Source organism: Wyeomyia smithii, chromosome 2 (assembly GCF_029784165.1).
Source record: "Wyeomyia smithii strain HCP4-BCI-WySm-NY-G18 chromosome 2, ASM2978416v1, whole genome shotgun sequence".
In the NCBI taxonomy this organism is placed as follows: Eukaryota; Metazoa; Arthropoda; class Insecta; order Diptera; family Culicidae; genus Wyeomyia; species Wyeomyia smithii.
The window spans coordinates 112100003-112120342 of record NC_073695.1 but is presented as its reverse complement, the minus strand read 5'-3'; the positions used below and the strand labels follow the sequence as shown (position 1 = coordinate 112120342).

Below are 20340 nucleotides of genomic sequence, written 5' to 3'. Positions count from 1 at the left end.
CAACAAGTCATACCACATAAACTTGCCGGTTCCATGGAGCAATTATTCTGGATAGAGGTCCAAATAACACCGGTCTGCATACCATGTACTGGTAATGCAAAAGATGTGTGAAATTGAGAAGCGCAATGAAACAGAATACCATATTCCGATTCAATTCCCGTATCAATCCGTGCCTCGTATTCAAACAAATAAAAAAAGCGCAGTCGTACATAAAATTGGCATTGAACCGGACCGTAATGATCGCTTTCACAATCAACACATCTAACTAAATGTGCATCCACCTAGAGACACTTAATTACATCCTAGAGAGCAGACCGTCTGATGGAGAAATGGTATCTTATCGCGACCCCACAGAAAGCTCTCTCTTCCTTCGTGCAGGTTTATTCTTCGATTAGCGCTCAAACGAAAAACAGAGCATAGTCAACACGATGCGTAACATGTGATTTGTGAAAATAAAACATATGTTCTGCAGTTACATGGGTTATTGGTTTCTGCGTTCGCATCTGGATTGTGGCGCACGCTGCCTATTTGCTCAGCGTCTCGAAGCACGGTGACTTGCATTTGGGATTAAATGATGACGCATGATATAATTTCATCAAACGTACCTATGTGCTATGAATGGTGAACGATTTGATATTAGCTTAAATGTTATTGGAGATGTTTGCTAATGTCTTGACGGTAGAGTGATCTTTTCACCAAAAAAAAATTTTTTTTTCACCAAAATTATTTCCAAAAGTTTGAACCGGTAATAATATTTTTCTGATACACTGTTATTCTTTATTTATACGCAAAAATGCAGGCTTGAAGCGTTTGAGGCGCAGAGCAGAATCAATCTTTTGTAGGTAAGACTTGTAACTGAATTTTAAATACTTATTTATTTTGGACTTCCTCAATTTGAAGACTATGAAAAATGGCCCTAATTACGAGTTCGCTCAGTTGAATAAGAAAATCATTCCTGAGTAAATGCTAATTTGTTTGATATTTTATATTCATTTTTATAAAGGTCACTTAATGTCTTGGCTATGCCAAATTCAGCGGTAAAAATGTTCGAGATAAAAGCGGTGAAATAAAAGTCAGTGGCAGCGTGTGCATTACAACTTGTATCGATCGCTGCTGCCGCTGCTGCTGCCTGAAGCCGAAACGAGCACTCAACGCCCCGTTTGCCAACCTGAACAGCACCGGGCCGATTCGAGTTGATAGGCAGGAAATGGACTGCGAAAAAAACAACGCACCGATCTAGCGCACTCTTCCCCATAAAATGAGATTTAATTTCAATTTTCACCTACAGTGCGGTAAATTTAATTTGGGTACGCTGATCAGTCATGCAAAAAATGTTAGGCAAATTGATTCCGACTGTTTCTCCGGCTGACATAATTCGCTCGGGGTTTATCAATCGAAACCGAAACCATTTTTTACTGTTTGTGAGATAATTTATGTAATTTAAATAATTTTTCAATTTTGTTATTATTGAAAGAGAAAATATGTTGCATATATGCATATTGCCTTCAACTTAATGCGAAGTGATGCTGAAAGTGAGGTGGTTTTATTAAAAGATATAAAATAACAGAAAGTATGGATTGGTATAAATATGATAACTACGTTGGAAAATGTAAGCCGACCGTGATCGTGAAATTATCGAGTTCGAGTTTTTGTTAGGTGGTGGTACTGATTTCAAATCAATTAGATCATTACGCTAACCTCTCTGTTGAGAAGCCATTCGGTCCTTACAAGATGTGTAAGCCCAAGTTAGTATTTTTAACTGAATTCGGAGCTACGAGGAAAAGGTATTGGGTTTGTACCGCAGAATAAGTTTAAACTGAATAGTTCAAAATATGCAATGCAAAAATAACATAAAAATAATATTTATTTAAAAATACGACATAAATCACGCTAATTTTTTTTTTTTCGTCTCCAGCGTCCCATAAAGTGCTTTGTTCAGAAGACCTGATGCGAGCCCACGTGGTGTTACCTGCGAACGATTCCAAAACAACAGTTTACCTAGAGGGCATGAAAGGCTATCCTGACCCTAAGTGCAAACCCACAATCAACGATACCCTGGCCCAATTTGATCTGTCACTCGCTAACATTTACGAGTGTGGTGTTACCAGGGTAGTCAATAAACTTACTGTAAGTATCGCATTAGCTGAAAAATAACCGTTTGATTCTAACAAGTTTATATCCGTTTTTTTTTTCACTCAGGGAAAAAAAGTTTTCTACCATCGAATCATAATCGAAGGAGACCAGCAGAGTGGTAAAGAAATAATAAGCGTCAAATGTATCACCAATGGACCGGTCTACAATGTTACTCATGGAATCGTCAAGCGTGATGTTCTGCCGGCAGGATTTCAGGAACCAGAGTGCGTATTTTCTTTGTGCTTTACTTTATAAAATATAGTTGAGACTATGTTGAATAAATTCAACAGCCAAATCATGAAAAAGAATTGCATAGAGACTTGAATCGCCTATTCTGTTTCAATGGATCCAGCTGTACAATTCTGAAATCTAGCCATTTGTAGTTCGATTTTTTGTAACTTTCAACATTATTTATACCAGACATTCATCATTTTAAATAAATAAGTTTTGACACTCGTCTCAATTTCAAACAATGTTAAAATATATTTTGAACAATGCAACAATTATAAATGACATCGATAAAATACACCCAAATTAACCAATTTTTTCTATTGGAATGTTTTCATTCCATCAGAGAGCTCGAGATTACCTCCAACATAACAAAAACGGCTCCCGAGCCATTGCTGAGCATCGGTGTCCGTCAGGGTGATCAGTTAGTGTCCGGTGATTTAAACGTGAGTCCAGGCACGAACCTCCAGATGGAAATTTTTCTCGATGAAAAGTCTGCTCCTATTTACGGCCTTGGGGTAAACTACATGCAAGTAACCGATACTTTGTCACAAGAAGAAACAATAATTTTCAATGGGTAAGTTTTCAACACAACACAAAATTTATCGGTATTCTAATATTACGAAATGAACTTGCAGCTGCTCTGTTGATCCATATCTATTCGAAAATTTTAATACTGTGGATGGTGATTTACTGGTAGCAAAATTTCGAGCCTTCAAGTTCCCAGAGTCAACCTACGTACAATTTCGAGGAACCGTTAACGTATGCGTAAACCGATGCAAGGGAGTTACCTGCAGTAACGGTCAAACTGCATACGGCCGAAAACGACGAGAAATAAGTCAAAGTGCGATCGATCCGAACAAAGTATATGAAGTTACAATGACCACTTTCATAAAAGTTAATTATGATGAAAATGGTGATAAAGGTAAATGATTTATATCGACGAATTTTTTGAGCAACACTAACCATTTGTTTAACCGCAGGTGCCGCCTTTGATATAGATCAGAAATTTCGACAACTGAAACTAAATAACCAAAAACTTGCCCGCAACAGTCGAGCCGGAAATGTGTTCGAAAGTATTCACGTGTCAAAAACGGCCGGATCAAACCCCAGCGAGAATGCTAAAGTAGAAGAAACGATTCTCTTCACTAGGGAGATAATCACTCAGCCGGAAGACAACATGGATACCAGTGGCAGTAGCAGAAAACATTCGGCATGGGCTAGCATAACCGTTGCTTTGCTACTGTGTTCAAATACTTTCCTTTAAACTAACGATTTCCTACTAACGATCTCAAAAATCCGGCTTTTTAAAAGTTTGAACAATAGAAGTATGCGAAGCAGACTGTCCTGAACTTTTTCGCGTGTGCGCTGACTCAAAACGTATACTTTGTACGTCCGATTTTTGAAAATGAGTTTTAAGTTAAATTAGAACTATCTCGCTAGTTTCCGTAATTTTACAGAAGACACATTTAAGCAGGAACAAAAACTCACCAAAACAATATCAGCATATACAAATGCTAACAAACAAAACAATGAACTAGAATTCAAAACCTAGCTATTAAACTAAACAAAACATTAAACAACGCGGAAGACTAAAACTATGACGTGCAACTACTTGTAAATACCTCGATTCATTGATTCATAGCAATATGGATGAAAAGTTTACCTATCTGTAATCAAATTTAGCATTTTATTGGGAGACAAAACTGCCGCAAAATATTTTAGTGACCCCAGATTTTTAGCAATCGTTTCAGTAGAAATGCGAATTTTACAAACAACATGTGATGATAGATCAAAACTGTACGTATTCTCAATGCTTTTCAATGGATTGGCGATAGGAGCTTTTGAAAATTTCAACAAAGTTTGGTAAAACAATAAGCAATGTAAGTTATACTAGTCTAATACATGTAAAGCAAATCAAGCGATGGGGGTGTTAGTGTAAAATTCACACAGCGCAGCAACATGATTTGATTAAGCTTAGTAACAAATAGATTGAATAAAACTCGAATATTCAAGAAATCCATCGATAAGCGGGCCACGTGTGACACGTAATTCAGACTGGAAGTTGGGAATTTCGGTTACTTATAGTTTTTTATAGTATCCAGTGTTATACAAAACTATAGTGTGCAATTCTTTATTTTTCTCACTTTAATCCTCTTACTACCAACAACTTTTGAGGGCTTCCAATTTTTCTCTCTTATATAATTATGAAAACATAACAAAAATAATCTCGAAGAAAATGTGAAAAAACTAACGTTTGATTTTGATTTGTTTCGAAGCCGAAACACAATATTACAGTAACTCAAAAGCCGGGTTTATTGAAGTTGAAGTAAAACAAAAATGAACAACTGAACTAATATGCGTATTTTATTGGAAATAACGAAATAATTTTTTGGGTATAAAATTATTATATGTTTTTAAAATGTCTCGACAAATGATGAACAATCGATAACTATCGAACTTAATCAAACCTGAATTCAGAAATTTGACATTCTACATATCAAAACAAGTAGCTTGACCAGGAATATAAACAAAATGATGATTTCAATGTAGTTGATCCATGCTCTGTGGAGCTGTCTAAACTGTCTCGTCAGATCAAAGTCAAACATGACCTTTTTTCTCTATTTTTGTTGATAGTCGTGTTACAGTTACTGGAAACAAGTAATTCACATGCGGCCCACTTATTGCACGGACTAGGTAGAATTAAGACTATTGTAAAATACTAAATTTATGTCGATAAAACACTAACGAAGTCAATTATTTGAAATTCTCTGTGATGACATCCGCAATCTAAACGTATTTATCCTCAACGTATTTGTTGTTACAGAATCACTACACTACATTTATGCCAACAGATGAATATTTCCTCTATGGTTTTCATTACAATGGTAGAGTAGTGAAGTTACAGTAGGACTAGTTCAGTTTAATTCTTTCGCCTTTGCATTTGATTACGGTCCGCAAACGCTTCACCAAAAGGTTACTAAAAGTGTCCAAAGTCATATGTTTCACTTCACCCAGACTCCCAAACATGTACCCCCAAATGCTGAAGTCCAATGGATTCTAATCAGAAAAGGATGAGGCCATTGAGAGGTACTGATAGTACATGGTAAATTTTCCTTGCACCACTTCTTGACAACCAATGTTTCATACGTTGGCACTGAATCAGAAACTTTTTTTCCAAATAATTCCTTGGCGTAAGGCAGCAATTGGTCTTTGATGATGTGTTGTAGATTTTACTCTTTGTTGATTTGACAGAAAGTTATTTTATCAAATACGAAAACTGTAAGCCGATGTCAAACTGTTTTTGATCAGTGCACTATTTGACGGTTTATATTAAACTTTTTCTGTCGCTATCCAGATAAGTTAGGAGTTTGAAAGCTAAACAGTTTACCCATGTACCAACTGTCATTCAAGCGATTTAGGGCGATTTATATTTATTCATTTGAAAATCGAACTTAAAAGATATACAAATTTGAAAAATCACGTTCTGCTCAGGAACTTACGCTCTTTTAGCTAACATAAAAAAATGGAAATCCGTGAATAGCTGAACAACCCAATTCGTTCCCGTCGTACAAATTATGGGGGTGACGGAGCTCTCATCGGACTTCAGCGTGTTTTTAACGGTGTATCTACCGGTTTCGACTACCACCTTCCTCGCACAAGGAGCAATTTTTCAAATATTTCAAGGTACAACATTGGGACCAAATTGAGTCTGTTGATGTTAATAATAAATATTATTTCAAAACAACAATGTAGAAAAAAAGTTGAAAGGGCTTTCGGATTTCGTCAATTTAAGGTGAAACAGGATTGTGGTCTTTTCCTATACAATTTTGAGGTTAGAGTTCTTTTTACTTTTGTAGTTTGAGCGTAAAAAATTCGGCTTCCACTAAATAAACAGCACTCAAATTGCTACTTCAGGCATGCAACAGTTGTAAAAACAATTGATCAAAGTTTCATGTACGTAGTCTTCATAAATCAAGAAAAAATTAGATTGCAAAATTCTGGTTGATCGCGATCACGTCCCGTTTCACCTTAACATCAATCTTATGTTTGGTCGTTGTGCGAGCAGACTGAACCAAGCGTCATTTTCTTACAAATTGAGTTGTTAACACCAGTAAATGTGAAAATTCATAATCTATCTTTCATGAAAAAATGAAATCATAATAATGATATTATAACGAAAATTCTCTGTAGCAATTTGCACAAAACACGAGATGGCTAAACTTCGAACCCCGAATAATGTTTTTGGCGCTTGGTTCGGTTTAGCTGCACACCGATCATTTGACAAGCTGGGATGTCAAATGATATTTAAAAATAAAAGAAATATATGTATCTGTAACATAAATTGAGGTTTAAAACTCCTTTGCTTGTGTTGAAACATAAATTTTATTTCTTCAAATATTCATTATGCAGGCGCGGTATTCAAAGTGGCAATAAGACCAACATCTTTGTTGTTCGACATACATTATGATTCACGAGTGCGTGTATGATTGATAAATTAAAACTTATCCAATAACAAGTTCAGATTCCAAAGAACACTGTGTCCATTTGAGAGCATGGTAATGATTTAATTGAGGTGCAGGTCCTAAATTCCATTATTTGTAAAATCCTATAGCAATGGAACATAAAACTCGCTGCCTACCACTAAGGAAGTACAATGTTTGACGGTATTCTAAAGATTGTTCTACTGCCACGTGTTGATTATTTCAAAATATTACATTTGACATTTATACGTATGTAGGAAAATACATTTCAATAGTTTCAATTAATATTTGCCATAATTTGAACCATTATTACCATTTTTTGCCGAACGGAATCGTCCTTCACGGCTGCGACTCCGGCTACGACTATAACTGCGGCTATGGCTACGGGCACGACTGCGGCTGCGGCTACGACTACGACTACGAGTACGACTACGATGCTTACGTGGAGTGGGAGATCTACTCCGTCCATTGCGTTTTCTGTTAGCCAGACCACCAGCATTACCACCACTTCCGCCACGACGTACAGGAGATCGACTAACCGAGCGACTAATCCTGCGTGCATTTCTCCTGCGATTGTCACTGCGATTACTTACATTACTGCGGCTTCGAGATCGGGTGCGCTTAACCGGACGATACACGTCCCTCTTGGAGAACCTTGGCGATACGGAGCGCGATCGTGAACGTGAGCGGGTACGTGAACGGGAATATGAACGGCGCCTGAAGGTACCCCGACGATCAAGTGATCGCGAGCGACGCTCTCGTGGATATCGTGAATTGACATGGTTGCGATTATCTAAAAATGCTTATTTTATATAACGTTTGCAACTTAGCACACCTAAAAATACCTTTTCCTCTCATCCGGCTGTTAGTCATGTCCAGAAGTTTGGGATTAATGACTTGTTTGGCCTCCTTCAACACTGCAACCAATTCGCGAGCTCTACCGGCATTGTTCGGCGTAAAAAAAGTGTATGCCGTTCCTGTATTGTTAGAGCGTCCAGTACGCCCAATACGATGAATGTAATCCTCAGATGTGGTTGGATAATCATAATTGATAACGAACTTTACATCATCCACATCTGCAATAGGGTCCAGAGTGAAATTATATTACATGTTTGATAACATTTTTAAGCAAAACAGTTGTTATATGAGCCCTAGTTGTACTTATTTCTATGAAAGAAAACAATAAAATCATTTTGCTTATCCTGAGTGTTCTCTCATACGCTAGTGATGTTTGACGGCTGACCTGTTCGCACCAGACCAGGAACCACCAAACGTCACCGAAGAGGCTTGCGGTCCGATAGTGATCCGGTAACAGTTAGTGGTAAACTCCACCATCGCCGCCCTTCTAATTGACGCCAAATGACCGGATACACCGGCCATAGGACTTGGGTAGAAGAGGGGTTGAGCGGCTGTGAGCACCGGACGACACACCGCCAAACACCAACCGGCTTGGTGAGCAGTGAGCGATGCCTAGCCGACCAGACAAGTGGGAGAATTGTCAGTCATTGGAGGTAGTAGTAGTAGTGGTAGTAGTAGTACAGTAGATGGAGATGATGGCCCGAGGCAGTGTTGCATCCAGGCCGATCCCGGATACCACCGCCTTGTGCCGCATTCCGAACCAAGCAGTGTGGATTTCACAGCGATCAAGAAGGCTCGTGCAGTAGTGCGTGCAGGCGCGCCGTGTTTCGCCAAGAAGCATCATCGTCACCACACGCAAGCCATACACCACCACCGCCGCCATTGGTACCAAAGGGAGAGGCACACACACATACACTTGTGACTTCGGTCTGATCTGTTTTTCCGAGCAAAGCAGTACGCGCTTATTTCGCAACTTCTTTGCTAAACATTCTTAACAGGGCAGAGCAATGTTTGTGTGCCTCTGGAAGAATAGAATAGATGGCTGGTTTTATTCATGGAACTTGTTGTTACGCTGCTGCTGATAGGAAACTTTAAAAAATGTTGGCGAATAAGATCTTGCTAGATTAGTTATGGAATGCTAAGAAACGCAGAGAATACGCGAACAGAGTATCATTAAATGTGACTGATGATTTTTAAATACATACATTACATTGCGAGGCAACATTGCAAAATATGATTGTATCAAACTGCCTCATATACTAGATTTTCTAATTGTAAGAAATTATACTATATTACTATATTACGTTCGCAATGCAAGTGTATAAATTATATTCCTTTTTTAACATTTGAGTCCATTTAATGTTACTCTGCAATTTTCCGTTTAACTGTCGATTCCTTGTAAACTCATAACAATTCAAAGACAATATATTACATAATAACTGAGACATCTATAAAAGCGTTGAAATATAAAAGCATCAGATCTAACTAACCGATGTATTTGTTTTAATCGTTTACTCAAAGCATGCACTGAAAGTATAAACAAAGGACCCAATAACTTACCCAATCCTCTGGCAGCAACATCAGTAGCAATTAAAATTGGTGTCTTACCAGAACGGAAGGCTGAAATTGATACATTGAAGTTGGAGGGTGTTCAGATGATGTTGCAATCAGCGTATACTTACAGTTCAATGTATAATCTCTATCCTTCTGTGATTTATCACCATGAATACACATGGCCGGCCATCCGTCACGGGTTACCTTTCGAGTGATATCATCAACTCGCTTTTTCGTCTCGATGAAAATAATTGTCTTACACTCTTTTTCGGCCATTATCTCTCGAAGAAGAATGCTAAGCTTTGTTTCCTTCTCGAATTCCTGGCACACGTCTATGATCTGCAGAATATTGTGATTGGCTGCTAATTTAAGGGAGCCTACATTTATTTGAATGTAGTCCTTAAGATAATCTTTTACTAATCGGGCAACTGCATCCGGCCAAGTAGCTGACCACATAAGCGTTTGATGGTCCGGTCGAATTTGCTCAATAATTGTTCGAATTTGCGGTTCGAAACCCATGTCCAACATTCGGTCAGCCTCATCCAACACCAAGTATGAACATCTGCGAAGATTTGTATGATCGGAAGACAGAAAATCTATCAACCTTCCCGGAGTGGCAATTATTATCTCCACGCCCCGCTCCAAATCATAGCCTTGTTGTTTCTTTCCTCCACCGCCAAATAAACATGTATTTTTTATTTTCATTGCTCGTCCAAAGTCATCAGTAACTTGCTTTATTTGCTGTGCCAGTTCACGGGTAGGGGCCAGAATCAACGCAATTGGACCATCTCCACGACGCAGCCGCGATTGCTGGTCAATATGAATCATCGCAGGTAATAAGTAGGACAGTGTTTTTCCTGATCCAGTTTTTGCGATACCGACCATGTCACGACCAGAAAGAGCAATTGGCCAACCTTGTGATTGAATCGGCGTCGGCACAGTAAATCCAGAAAACCGCAGCTCATCAGTTATTTCAGCCGGAAAACCAACTTCTTCGAAACCATAAACTGGATCTGGTACATCGCGACCTTTAATAGTAATTTCGTTCGATTTTCGCCATTCATTGACTTCACGCTCCGATCGACGATAATCCAATTTAGAACGGAACGACGGTCGCACCACCGTGTCTAGTTTGTAATGACTCCAGTTTACCGGTTTTAATAATTGCCCTTTTCCTACTTCATAACGTTTGGTCAAGCCTCCCCCTCCTCGACGCGGACTGCGGCTACGGCTGCGACGATAGCTGAAATAGTTTTGCGAATTATTGTCAATTACAATATGGCTCCAATAAGATAGATTACCCTCCTCGTCGTCTCATATCTTCAATCTGGCTTGTTTCCGCTTATTTTCTACCTCAACAATTTATCCACTGTTACTTGGAAGTGAAAAAAACACACAAGAATTTAGTTTTGAGGCTACAAATACTGTTTTCGACGCAAAAAAGCGATTTTCTGCTTTGCAAGCTTCAAACAGCCATGATTTTGATACTCTTTTTCAACTTTTAACATTTTTCCATAAGTTTGTCAGATGTCCCCTATAGCTATTTCATTGCGTTCCCGAAAGCGAGGGACAACGGACACACGCTTAAAATGCCGAACACGTACGCTAAGTGAAAAATTACACCACGAAATCTTTAGCCAGCTTTATACGCGCCTAAATGGCGGTCGCAGAAATGCTTGTTCGGAATGTGCAAACCTCTCATATTTACAAAAATTTTCATTCCGCTGCGGAGGTAACGCGCATAGCAGAACCCCGCAAAACAACACATACAGAGTTGCCGTATTGTAATTTAAAATAAAACATTGCAAGACTTTTGGGGTTTCTAATCGCAAGAAGATGTTTTAGCACGACACAAAGTTTGAAAATGTTTTTACGAAAAATACTTGAATATACCCATAAATCAGTTAGGTTCTGCATGAATCATGAAAAAATAAAATTAGTAATCATTACAGTGCATTTATTTATTAGTACGGATAAATCTGTTTGGCAGCTCTGAAAACAAGTTAGTGTGTAATTTAATTTTGATGTATCCGTTGTTTATTTGTTTGATTCAAGTGAATTCGTACGTATAATTCTTTTTGAATGGAAAATATAAAAAAGTTAGTGTACCACAATAATAAGTTTTTCCTATCTAGCTTATTCAGAATGGCAGAGATTCGGTGTAACGTTCACAATCGACACGCATTAACAAATACGGTGTATCATTGTTTATATGGATTTTATTTTCTGGGCTTGTCAAAAGTTCAGTTAGTTCAAATATATGGAAAATGTTACGTTACAATTGGGAATTGGACACGACGATATGAGGAAAATGGATTCTTCACTCGAAAAGAAAGGGCTCTCGTCTATTTACGGTTTAGTGCAGTACTGAGACGATGGATTGTCGATCTCTACAAGTGTAATCCTGTAATGATGTTAGATGAAGCAAAACAATGATTTCAAATTACATTTTTCTGTCACAATAAGTACGACTTCTATTTGTCGTATTCTGCACAGTGCTGATAAAAGTCATTTTCCCCAGCAAAATTCTTCGAAAATTACAGCCAATCATTTTCAATTTTCACTTCCAATGATCGCAGCACTCTTTCAGATACACTAGATTTTCGTCCTAGTATCGTGCTGTTATACTCAGATGAAATAGATACGGAATAAAATTTGACGATAAATCCAACCAAATGATCTTCACCTCAAAGCGAAAATGAAAAACAAACAGTCCACTCAACCAAAATAAACCTCACCGAAACACTTTTTCCACTGACACTGACCGATGCCTTGACAATCTTCGTTAACTGATAAACTGATTTTGTTGTCTTGCTTCCATCGCATGAAATATAATGAGGTGTTTTGACAGTTCACTTCCATGCAAAAAGCGGGAAAGGAGAACTCTGAAAGGCTTGTAAAAAAATAACGTTTATGGATGCTTTTTTTCACTCTCACTCAAGAGTGTCAACAAATACCAACCCTGATTCTGCATGCAGAAGGCTTTACATTTAAAGCATTGGAGCGTCGAGCGATTCAACTTCGTGAGAGTGATGAGTACAATTTGCGAATGAACTGTTTTCAATCAAGTGGGATCTTCATATGCTGTTATTCTTAGATGGTGTTCTGTGACAACAAAGGAACTCTACGAAAAAGGGATATGGACAAGAAGGAAAGCGCTTGATTTTTCGCGGAGAGTTCAACCGCTGTCCACGTGTTTCCATACTATCTTTTATGGGACAACCCAGACTTTTTGGAACGTTTTATACAGAGGGAACGTTCAATCGTATTTGCTTTTTCAACTGTTGCGCTCGTTAATTTGTTCAGGACTTATACAGAGATATCCTGGACAACATTCTGTATGGATTTTGGATGGGGCCAGAATCCACTGCCATAGAGCAATAGTAGAATACCTCCGTTCTCTTGGAATTTATGTTGTCTTTTTACCAGCTAATGCACCATTTTTCAACCCCATTGAGTCTCTTTTTGGTTGCTTGAAAAGATATTTGAAACGAACCTACATTGAACTTCACACCAAAAATCTAACGGCAGCAATCGCACAAGCTATCCAAAAATTTAAAAACTTCGACAGTACTAATGTTTTAAAAAAAAATGTGGATATCAGGCCGGAGGAATGTATGATCCCAGATTGGGGTTGGCTCAAGATACGACACATTTTGATTTTCGAGATGACTGCTAGAATGAATGGCTTATACTCATCATAAATAAATTATCAACTACATCATACGTAATAAATGTGTATTTATTCATGGTCAACATCAGTGCAATCTGTGACTTTGCTTGCTAGAAATTGTGAATACTCATTATCTTCTACGGTAACTGTATTTCTCATAGCAGTGATCATATCGCAGTGGTCATGGTCATGTTGATGTTCTAGAATTCTTCTTCCCATGACTGCAACCAAGGTGCGCAAATTATTACAATCTTGTTCAAGTTGACTCACGATCCGCGTGAAGGCTTTGTTTTCATTCTCTGCTACACGAAGATCAAATTTCGTCTTGAGAAGAACGGTATCCGAGTATATTGGCACAGTTCGAAAAAGGGTAATGAGATGTTTCGGTGGCAGTTGGTTTATGAGTTCTTCACGCATTGTTGTTGGTTGGGTACTTATGGAGTTCGCCCAACAAGACCAGTTTATATCTTCTGACGTCAAGTGATTTTCATGTGAAACTTTAAGAGTTTCCTTTAACTTATGTAATGACACATTTGACTCAGCTCCTGCTCGATCTTTTTCAGCAGGTCGTAGCAACTGACTTGCGACAACATGGTACTTATGCGCAGTTGACACAGAATCTGAATAGCGATAAACAACCGTAATTGTTTCTGATAGCCATCCCTGTAACGTATTAGATGTCACATCCGATGGGGCTACATTTCGTTTCCCTGATTTGTCCTGAAAAATTAAGAATTTTTCTTTGGTTTAAAACGATGGATCTTCATTATCCCAAGTGGCCTCCAAATTCGTTGAATGTCCTTTAGCCTTCGTGATGAATTGTGCACAGTATTCCCATATTCTGTTGAGCACTCCTTCAACAGAATTATCTGTAACTTTTACGGTTCCGCGCTTTTCATACGATTTCTGCCCTTTAAACGTTTTCTCCAGTATATCTGCATGAAAACCAAACAATTTCTCTTCGCTACTATTTCCTGCTGGTTCTAGATCATCCAATGAACTATATTCATCACCAGCCATCGGTAATTTCTTTGTAGATCGCCTCTGTGGAGGTAAAATAAATAATAAATATTAAATCCAATTTATAAAGTTTTTAAACGTACCTCATCATCTCGGTTCGATGCATAAATCAATATTGGTGAATTACTTGTGGTACTCTGTATGTGCATTTCTATCTCTCCAGATGATTCAGAACAAGAATAATGGGAATCTAGAAACTCAACTTCGTATGCACCTTGTTCTTCACTCGAGATAGAATTATAATCTTCTTCCATTTCAAAATTTTAATTATTTGCTCAGTGGTGCTGTACTTTGAGGCTGTTTTCCAAAGACGTGAACTTTCACTGATACACTCTTCCGGTCAGCGCTGCGTACATTGTAATGAATCAAAATCAATATCCCGGCTGTATCGATACCTTCCGAAAACAGTATCGATTCCTCGATCGATTCTCAGGAACGGAAGCTTTGTTTATTTTGCAAATTCCGCACAATGAAAAGATTTCTTGCAACGCACAATAATTATTTTGCCAAACCAAATGAATGAATAGGAACAACTCTATCTCTGCATCACTTGTTACAAGCGTGTAGTAGCAATTCAATCTTCAGCATGTTCCTTATGATTTTTTTTGACATTTTGTTTGACATAAAATTATTTATCGTTGAACGTCATCATTTTCTTTTTCTTCCCCAATCGTTGGACAGCAAGGCAAGCTAGAGATTGCCTCGCATGCCGTTTTGTGCAAAAGAACTCTTTTTTCGTGTAATTTTGAACTTATAGTGTTTAAAACCTACTTATTAACTGTTCAAAATGGCAAAATTTGATTTAACCGCAAAGAATTGTCAATATCTGGATCGTCATTTGACTTTTCCATTGCTGGAGTTCCTCCTGCAGAAAAAGGTAGGGATAGCCGCTTTATTTGATATTTTACCTAAAATCCACTATAATATAGTAGTAATTATGTTAATTACATTAGTGATTATCTTTATGCAAGGTAAAGAACAATTTTACTATTGTTTCTTCTATGTTTAACCATTTTATATAAAGCTGGTATGATATAACCTCAAAATGTTCTATTTCAGATTTATGACCAAACTTCGCTTCTGAAGTTTATACTAGAGACAGTTAGTAAGACTAATATGGTTGATTATACGATGGATATTCGCGAAAGATTGAATTTGGGAAAGGAGCTTCCTGAAGAACTAACGAAACGAAGGGCTAATGTTTTGGTGAAATTGAAAGAACTGCAAGCCGAAGTGGCCCCTCTTATGAAGTGCATGGAAGAACTCAAAAACCCGGATACAATGAAAGATTCTAAGTCGATCGTGCACGCTCTGCAACAGGAATTTGATGTAATATCATGTAGCATTTCCGTTTTAAAAACTATATAATTCTGTTTATTCCTAGTTCAAATACGATGTTATCAAGAGTGCTCAAAAATTGGCTAAGTTTATGTATGAATGCGGCAACTATCGGGATTCAATTTCCTACCTGTACATCTGCTTACTAGTAATGGAACCAACTGATAAGAACTATCTAAACGTATTGTGGGGTAAACTGGCTGCCGAGATTCTTACCCTAAACTGGCCAACAGCTTTCGAAGATTTAACACGACTGCGTGATTTTATTGACAATCATAACTTTTCTCCAATTGAAGTGCTCCAACAGCGCACTTGGCTAATCCACTGGAGTGTGCTGGTGTTTTTCAATCACGCTAAGGGTCGTGATCTGATTATTGAGATGTTTCTATATAAACAATTGTATTTGAATGCAATCCAGACGATGTGCCCGCACATTCTACGATATTTGGCTACAGCAGTTATCATTAATCGGGGAAGAAGGAATGCCCTAAAAGATTTGATAAAAATCATCCAACAGGAATCGTATACCTATCGTGATCCAATAACTGAGTTTCTAGAGCATCTGTATGTAAACTTTGATTTTGAAGGTGCTCGCATGAAACTTCACGAATGTCAAACTGTAATTGTGAACGACTTTTTCATCATTGGCTGTCTACAAGAATTCATCGAAAATGCGCGGTTGATGATATTTGAAACGTTCTGTCGGATCCATCAGTGTATCACCATCGGAATGCTTGCGGACAAACTAAACATGGAGCCGGCGGAAGCAGAGTGCTGGATCGTCAATCTAATCCGCAATGCCCGACTTGACGCAAAAATCGATTCTAAGCTTGGCCATGTTGTGATGGGCACACAACCTTTGTCTCCTTATCAACAGTTGGTAGAAAAAATTGACTCACTTTCAGTACGCTCCGAGGCGTTGACTGTCTTGGTCGAACGCAAACAAAAAGCTAAAACTCAAGAATCCGGCGAAGGAAACTGGAAGTATTACTAATAGAGAAGTCAAAAAAATTTAAAGCCTACTAACCAGGGATCAGCTGAAAGTTAAGCAAAGAAAATAGGAGCGAAAACTGGCCATCAGGAAGTTTTTTTTAAGTTGTATTTATTGTCAAGTGTTTTTCACAGAAGAAGACAATTGTAACATTGAAAACATTTGGGTAATAAAATGGTGGTCAAACAAAACACAAGTCTTCTCAATCCGTATTTCCCACTGTAAATTTTCAAATTGTTTTATCACAGTAAATAACTTATGTTAATAGTCGACATGTTGCTAAAGGGCTCTATTCCCATAGTGACCTCCCGAGAATGATTCAGTCACCAGTATCAACTGATAACGATATCGTGAAGCGAAGACCAGCACTTAGGCGTGGTACATAAACTACGTAACGCTAGAAATCTTGATTGCAGACCCCTTCCCTCTGTGTAACAATAGGAGTTGTAGTAGTAATCTGACCGACAATATGACTATCCCCGCCCCCTTAACATTACGTAACGAAAAAAAACTTATTCCATTCTCCTTATTTTTTTTTTTTCATAAAGGCCATATTTTTTCGTCCACAACCAGATAAATAGGAAGGATCATCATATAAAAACCATTTATGAAGTTCAATCATGCATGTTTATTGCTGATTTCGACTACTAGCCTCTGTGCTGAGTTTGAAATAACGTTCTCTCTTACCGCTTGATGCAATTTTCCTTTTCTTCGCTGATAGATCTGCATCTCCTGTAGGTAACTTATCGTCACATATGTCTACTTTTTCATCATGATTTTTCGATTTGCGTTTCCGGTTTTGATTGGCCTTTTGCTCAATTGCTTCATTACTCCACGCTTTCGGTAGGTGCAATAACGACTTGATCATTTCTTTTGAGTTGCCAGTGTCAATGTCAACACGATCTTTTAATTTACTTAACAGGTTTACTTTAGTCTGCACAATGAAAAGAAATGAAAATCTGAAAAAATGCAACATTGAATACTGTTCTCACCATGTTGGCGATTGATATTCCATTGCGGATTTTATTCATAGTCTGCTTCTCTAATTCAAGTGCTTCACGCAGGTCATTTAAAGCGTTTGAATACAACACTGCATATTCTTCTTCTGCATTAGATTTGATATTAATCAACTCTAGCTCATCTTTTCCAGCTTCGGCCAGTATCGTCTGAAACGTGACTATGGTGTTTATTTGCTAGTAACTAATGAGGTTAAATTTCATACATACTTTGAATGTTTTTCGTTGCTCATCAATTAGCATTGTAATTGAAGTACCTTGTCGTCCTGCCCGACCAGTTCTTCCGATTCGATGGATGTAAGTATTCACATGTCGTGGCATGTCATACGAAATAACAACTTCAATATCATCTATATCAATTCCACGAGCCAACGCATCGGTGCAAATTATTCTGAAATATTTTTTTTCTGCTCAATCTAGTTCTACGTAAGTTCTAATGTAGGGATGATTTTGTTCAAAACAAACACGAAAAGCTTTCAACTTACCCATTAACTTTACCCAGAGAGAATCGATTGAGTACATTCTTCCTTGCCACTGGACTTAAAGAAGAGGACCACTCTTCGATTATCAATTCATCACCGAACATTTTTTGCAATACAAACGACAAACGATGTGACGAATCGATAGAACTGGTGAAGCACAGAAAACGCTTGTAGCTATTTTCCTTAATCAATGCAAAAAGTGTCAGCGGTTTTATCTTATATTGCGTTAAGCAAATCAGCTCGCGCAATTCCACAGGGGTTGCATATTGGCCAATGAATTTACCGCGTTTTTCTTCGGCAAGGGCATGATGCTTGGCTAGGTTGGTTAGCCATTTCTCTGGATTGGCTACAGCTGTGAACAGCTTGGGATGAAAAAGTCGGAATGTTTTTAGTTTTTCAGAATCCTGACTAAGAGTTGCTGAAAACAACAATTTATGAGGCTGACGAGGTTTGTCAAATAACTCCGTTTGGGATAATTGTCCTGCAGTTCTGCCTGTTGAAATAGAAAACTTGTTTACAATTCTCTATATTGACTAATTGTTTTAGTTTTACCAAGTAGATATTCATCTGATTCTTCCTTAACGTGTTTGTTGAGGTGGTACAACCAATCATTCTGGATTTGATCCATTACTCGGTCAGCCTCGTCAATGATTAAGAAACGAAGCTGTCGCAAAGTAAAACCTTTAGTTGTATGCAGATGCTCAACTAATCGTCCAGCTGTAGTTACAATAATGTCCACCTTTGGCATATAACTTCCGTTGAAACAGTCAACAAGCTTTGATTGCTCGATGCTGAAAGTTTGTTTACGACTTAATAACAATGGTCGAACCTTCGTTCCTTTACAGAGTTTTTCGAACACAACAAAAACTTGTTCTGCTAATTCTTTAACCGGTAAAATTACCAGTGCTCGCACAGCTGGAGCAATCCTGTTCAATAACATCTGAACAATTGGAACAGCGAAAGCTAATGTTTTTCCACTGCCAGTTGGCGAAGAAATACAAACGTCCCGAGGCCAAAAAGGTGCTGGCTTGCGATGGACATCCAGTATCCATGGTATCACAACTTCCTGCACAGGGAAAAGCCTTTTATAACTCATATTTTTGAGATTTATTTTAAGTTGCTCATCAAGATAAGGCAACTTTTTTATGGATTTTCCTTTTCTTGTAAAATCTCCGTCTATTATCGTTGGATGTGACAGCCAGGGAGGTAGTATGCTCTCTACTTCTTTAAGTTTTTCGAAACGAGTATGTCCAAGTAACTGAAATTCCTGTTCGATCGGTTTGACACTTTCCTTAATCGGCTGGCCATTTTCTTTTGCCAAGTTGGAGCTCTCTTCTAGAACCAAATCATTACCTTCATCTTTTTCAACGGCGTTCGATTCCTTGTCAGATTCATTGTCGGTTACTACATCATTCTTGGCAATGATTTCTTTAGTCGGTGAAACTTCTTTTTCTTTATTTCTTTTTCTAGACTCCAGACGTTGCAAAAATAAATTTTCCTGGAGTGATTCATCTTCTTTACTAAGCTTAGGTTCATCGTACCTATAATCAACCAAATTATTTAAAAACGTTTTTAGTTAAACTTGACAAAATAATACCGATTTACTGCGAATAGTGCCATTTCAATTATAAAATTTGCGGACACTTGATAGCATAAAACGTAAACAAGCACGCACGTGTTTCACAATTTTGTTTTTGTTCTATACAGGTAGGGGTGGCAAAGTTACAATACGACGCCTCCACTGTAAAAAATCGACACGTTACTGCCAAGTGGATTCCACTTACTTCTGTGCTAATAGATGAAACATTTCATATCTACGTGGAATACACTTGAGTTTTAGTTCACAGCACAAAATCAAGTGTTTTACACTTTGACATGTCATGCATACCAGAAGCAATCATTTTACACTCGGATTTTAATGGCTACACACGTCAAATGCCAAAACACGTTAAAATAACGTGGATTTCAATAAAAATCGATATGGATCGACATAAAAAAATGATTAGGTTCGTTTATTGACACTCATATGTAAAGAGCATCAGGGACACAAAGCACAAAGTGACACATCTGCTGCTGCACGCTCGGGAAAAATAACTCTAAAATGAGTAAGGTTTGACGCATTTTCGTAAAAAGTGGAACAACTCATAAACTGAGTAACTCCGTAAATACGCATACAGTCGAATCCCTTTATAGCGACACCGCAAGGGACTGTCGTTATAGCGAAATGTCGCAATAATACGAAGAATTTTTGCATATGTAGAACAGAAGGTACTGTTGCGAATGTCGTTATAGGTTAAGCAATGTCATTATAGAGAGATTCGGCTGTACCATCGTCGCAATAGAGAATGACAAGTATAGGAAGGTAGTAGAGGAAGGTCGTGATAGCGTAATGTCACAATAAAACGAAGAATTTTAGTATAAAACAGAAGGAACTATTGAGAATGTCGCTATAGCGAGATTTGTCGCTATAGAAAGTGTCGTTTTAGAGGGATTCGACTGTAATTGAGCAACAAGGCGTTTTAAAAACTAAGTGATTGTTACTCACTTTTTAGATATAGTATTA

At 37.9% G+C, this 20340-nt stretch overlaps 4 protein-coding genes across 8 annotated transcripts in view; 2 read left to right on the top strand and 2 right to left on the bottom strand.

Moving 5' to 3' along the window:
* Window positions 1-5118, top strand: part of LOC129724019 (uncharacterized) — a 104503-nt gene extending 99385 nt beyond the window's left edge. For all 4 annotated transcript variants that reach the window (XM_055678598.1, XM_055678599.1, XM_055678601.1 and 1 more), the window contains 5 exons: window positions 1916-2127; window positions 2200-2357; window positions 2708-2938; window positions 3000-3286; window positions 3345-5118. In XM_055678598.1, coding sequence (XP_055534573.1) covers window positions 1916-2127; window positions 2200-2357; window positions 2708-2938; window positions 3000-3286; window positions 3345-3628 — 1172 coding nt within the window. In that variant the 3' untranslated portion in view covers window positions 3629-5118. The remainder of the gene's footprint in view (window positions 1-1915; window positions 2128-2199; window positions 2358-2707; window positions 2939-2999; window positions 3287-3344) is intronic.
* A 1605-nt stretch (window positions 5119-6723) lies between these two features.
* LOC129723460 (uncharacterized) lies at window positions 6724-10776 on the bottom strand. The gene is made up of 5 exons (XM_055677691.1): window positions 10559-10776; window positions 9386-10500; window positions 9264-9323; window positions 7691-7921; window positions 6724-7638 (listed from the first exon to the last, which is right to left on the bottom strand). The coding sequence occupies exons 1-5, from the start codon at window positions 10573-10575 to the stop codon at window positions 7127-7129; spliced, it is 1935 nt and encodes a 644-aa protein (XP_055533666.1). The 5' UTR covers window positions 10576-10776; the 3' UTR covers window positions 6724-7126.
* A 3828-nt stretch (window positions 10777-14604) lies between these two features.
* Window positions 14605-16469, top strand: LOC129724467 (eukaryotic translation initiation factor 3 subunit E). Its single transcript, XM_055679398.1, has 3 exons — window positions 14605-14827; window positions 15010-15279; window positions 15335-16469. The coding sequence occupies exons 1-3, from the start codon at window positions 14738-14740 to the stop codon at window positions 16280-16282; spliced, it is 1308 nt and encodes a 435-aa protein (XP_055535373.1). The 5' UTR covers window positions 14605-14737; the 3' UTR covers window positions 16283-16469.
* Window positions 16470-16477: 8 nt separating this feature from the next.
* Window positions 16478-19795, bottom strand: LOC129724465 (probable ATP-dependent RNA helicase Dbp73D). 2 transcript variants are annotated; one of them, XM_055679395.1, is made up of 7 exons: window positions 19666-19795; window positions 19375-19518; window positions 18330-19318; window positions 17781-18270; window positions 17506-17686; window positions 17272-17445; window positions 16478-17213 (listed from the first exon to the last, which is right to left on the bottom strand). In XM_055679395.1, the coding sequence occupies exons 2-7, from the start codon at window positions 19395-19397 to the stop codon at window positions 16908-16910; spliced, it is 2163 nt and encodes a 720-aa protein (XP_055535370.1). In that variant the 5' UTR covers window positions 19398-19518; window positions 19666-19795; the 3' UTR covers window positions 16478-16907. The 2 variants fall into 2 exon arrangements, with proteins under 2 accessions (XP_055535370.1, XP_055535371.1); XM_055679396.1 differs by having other exon boundaries at window positions 19375-19696.
* Between the last annotated feature and the right edge of the window lie 545 nt (window positions 19796-20340).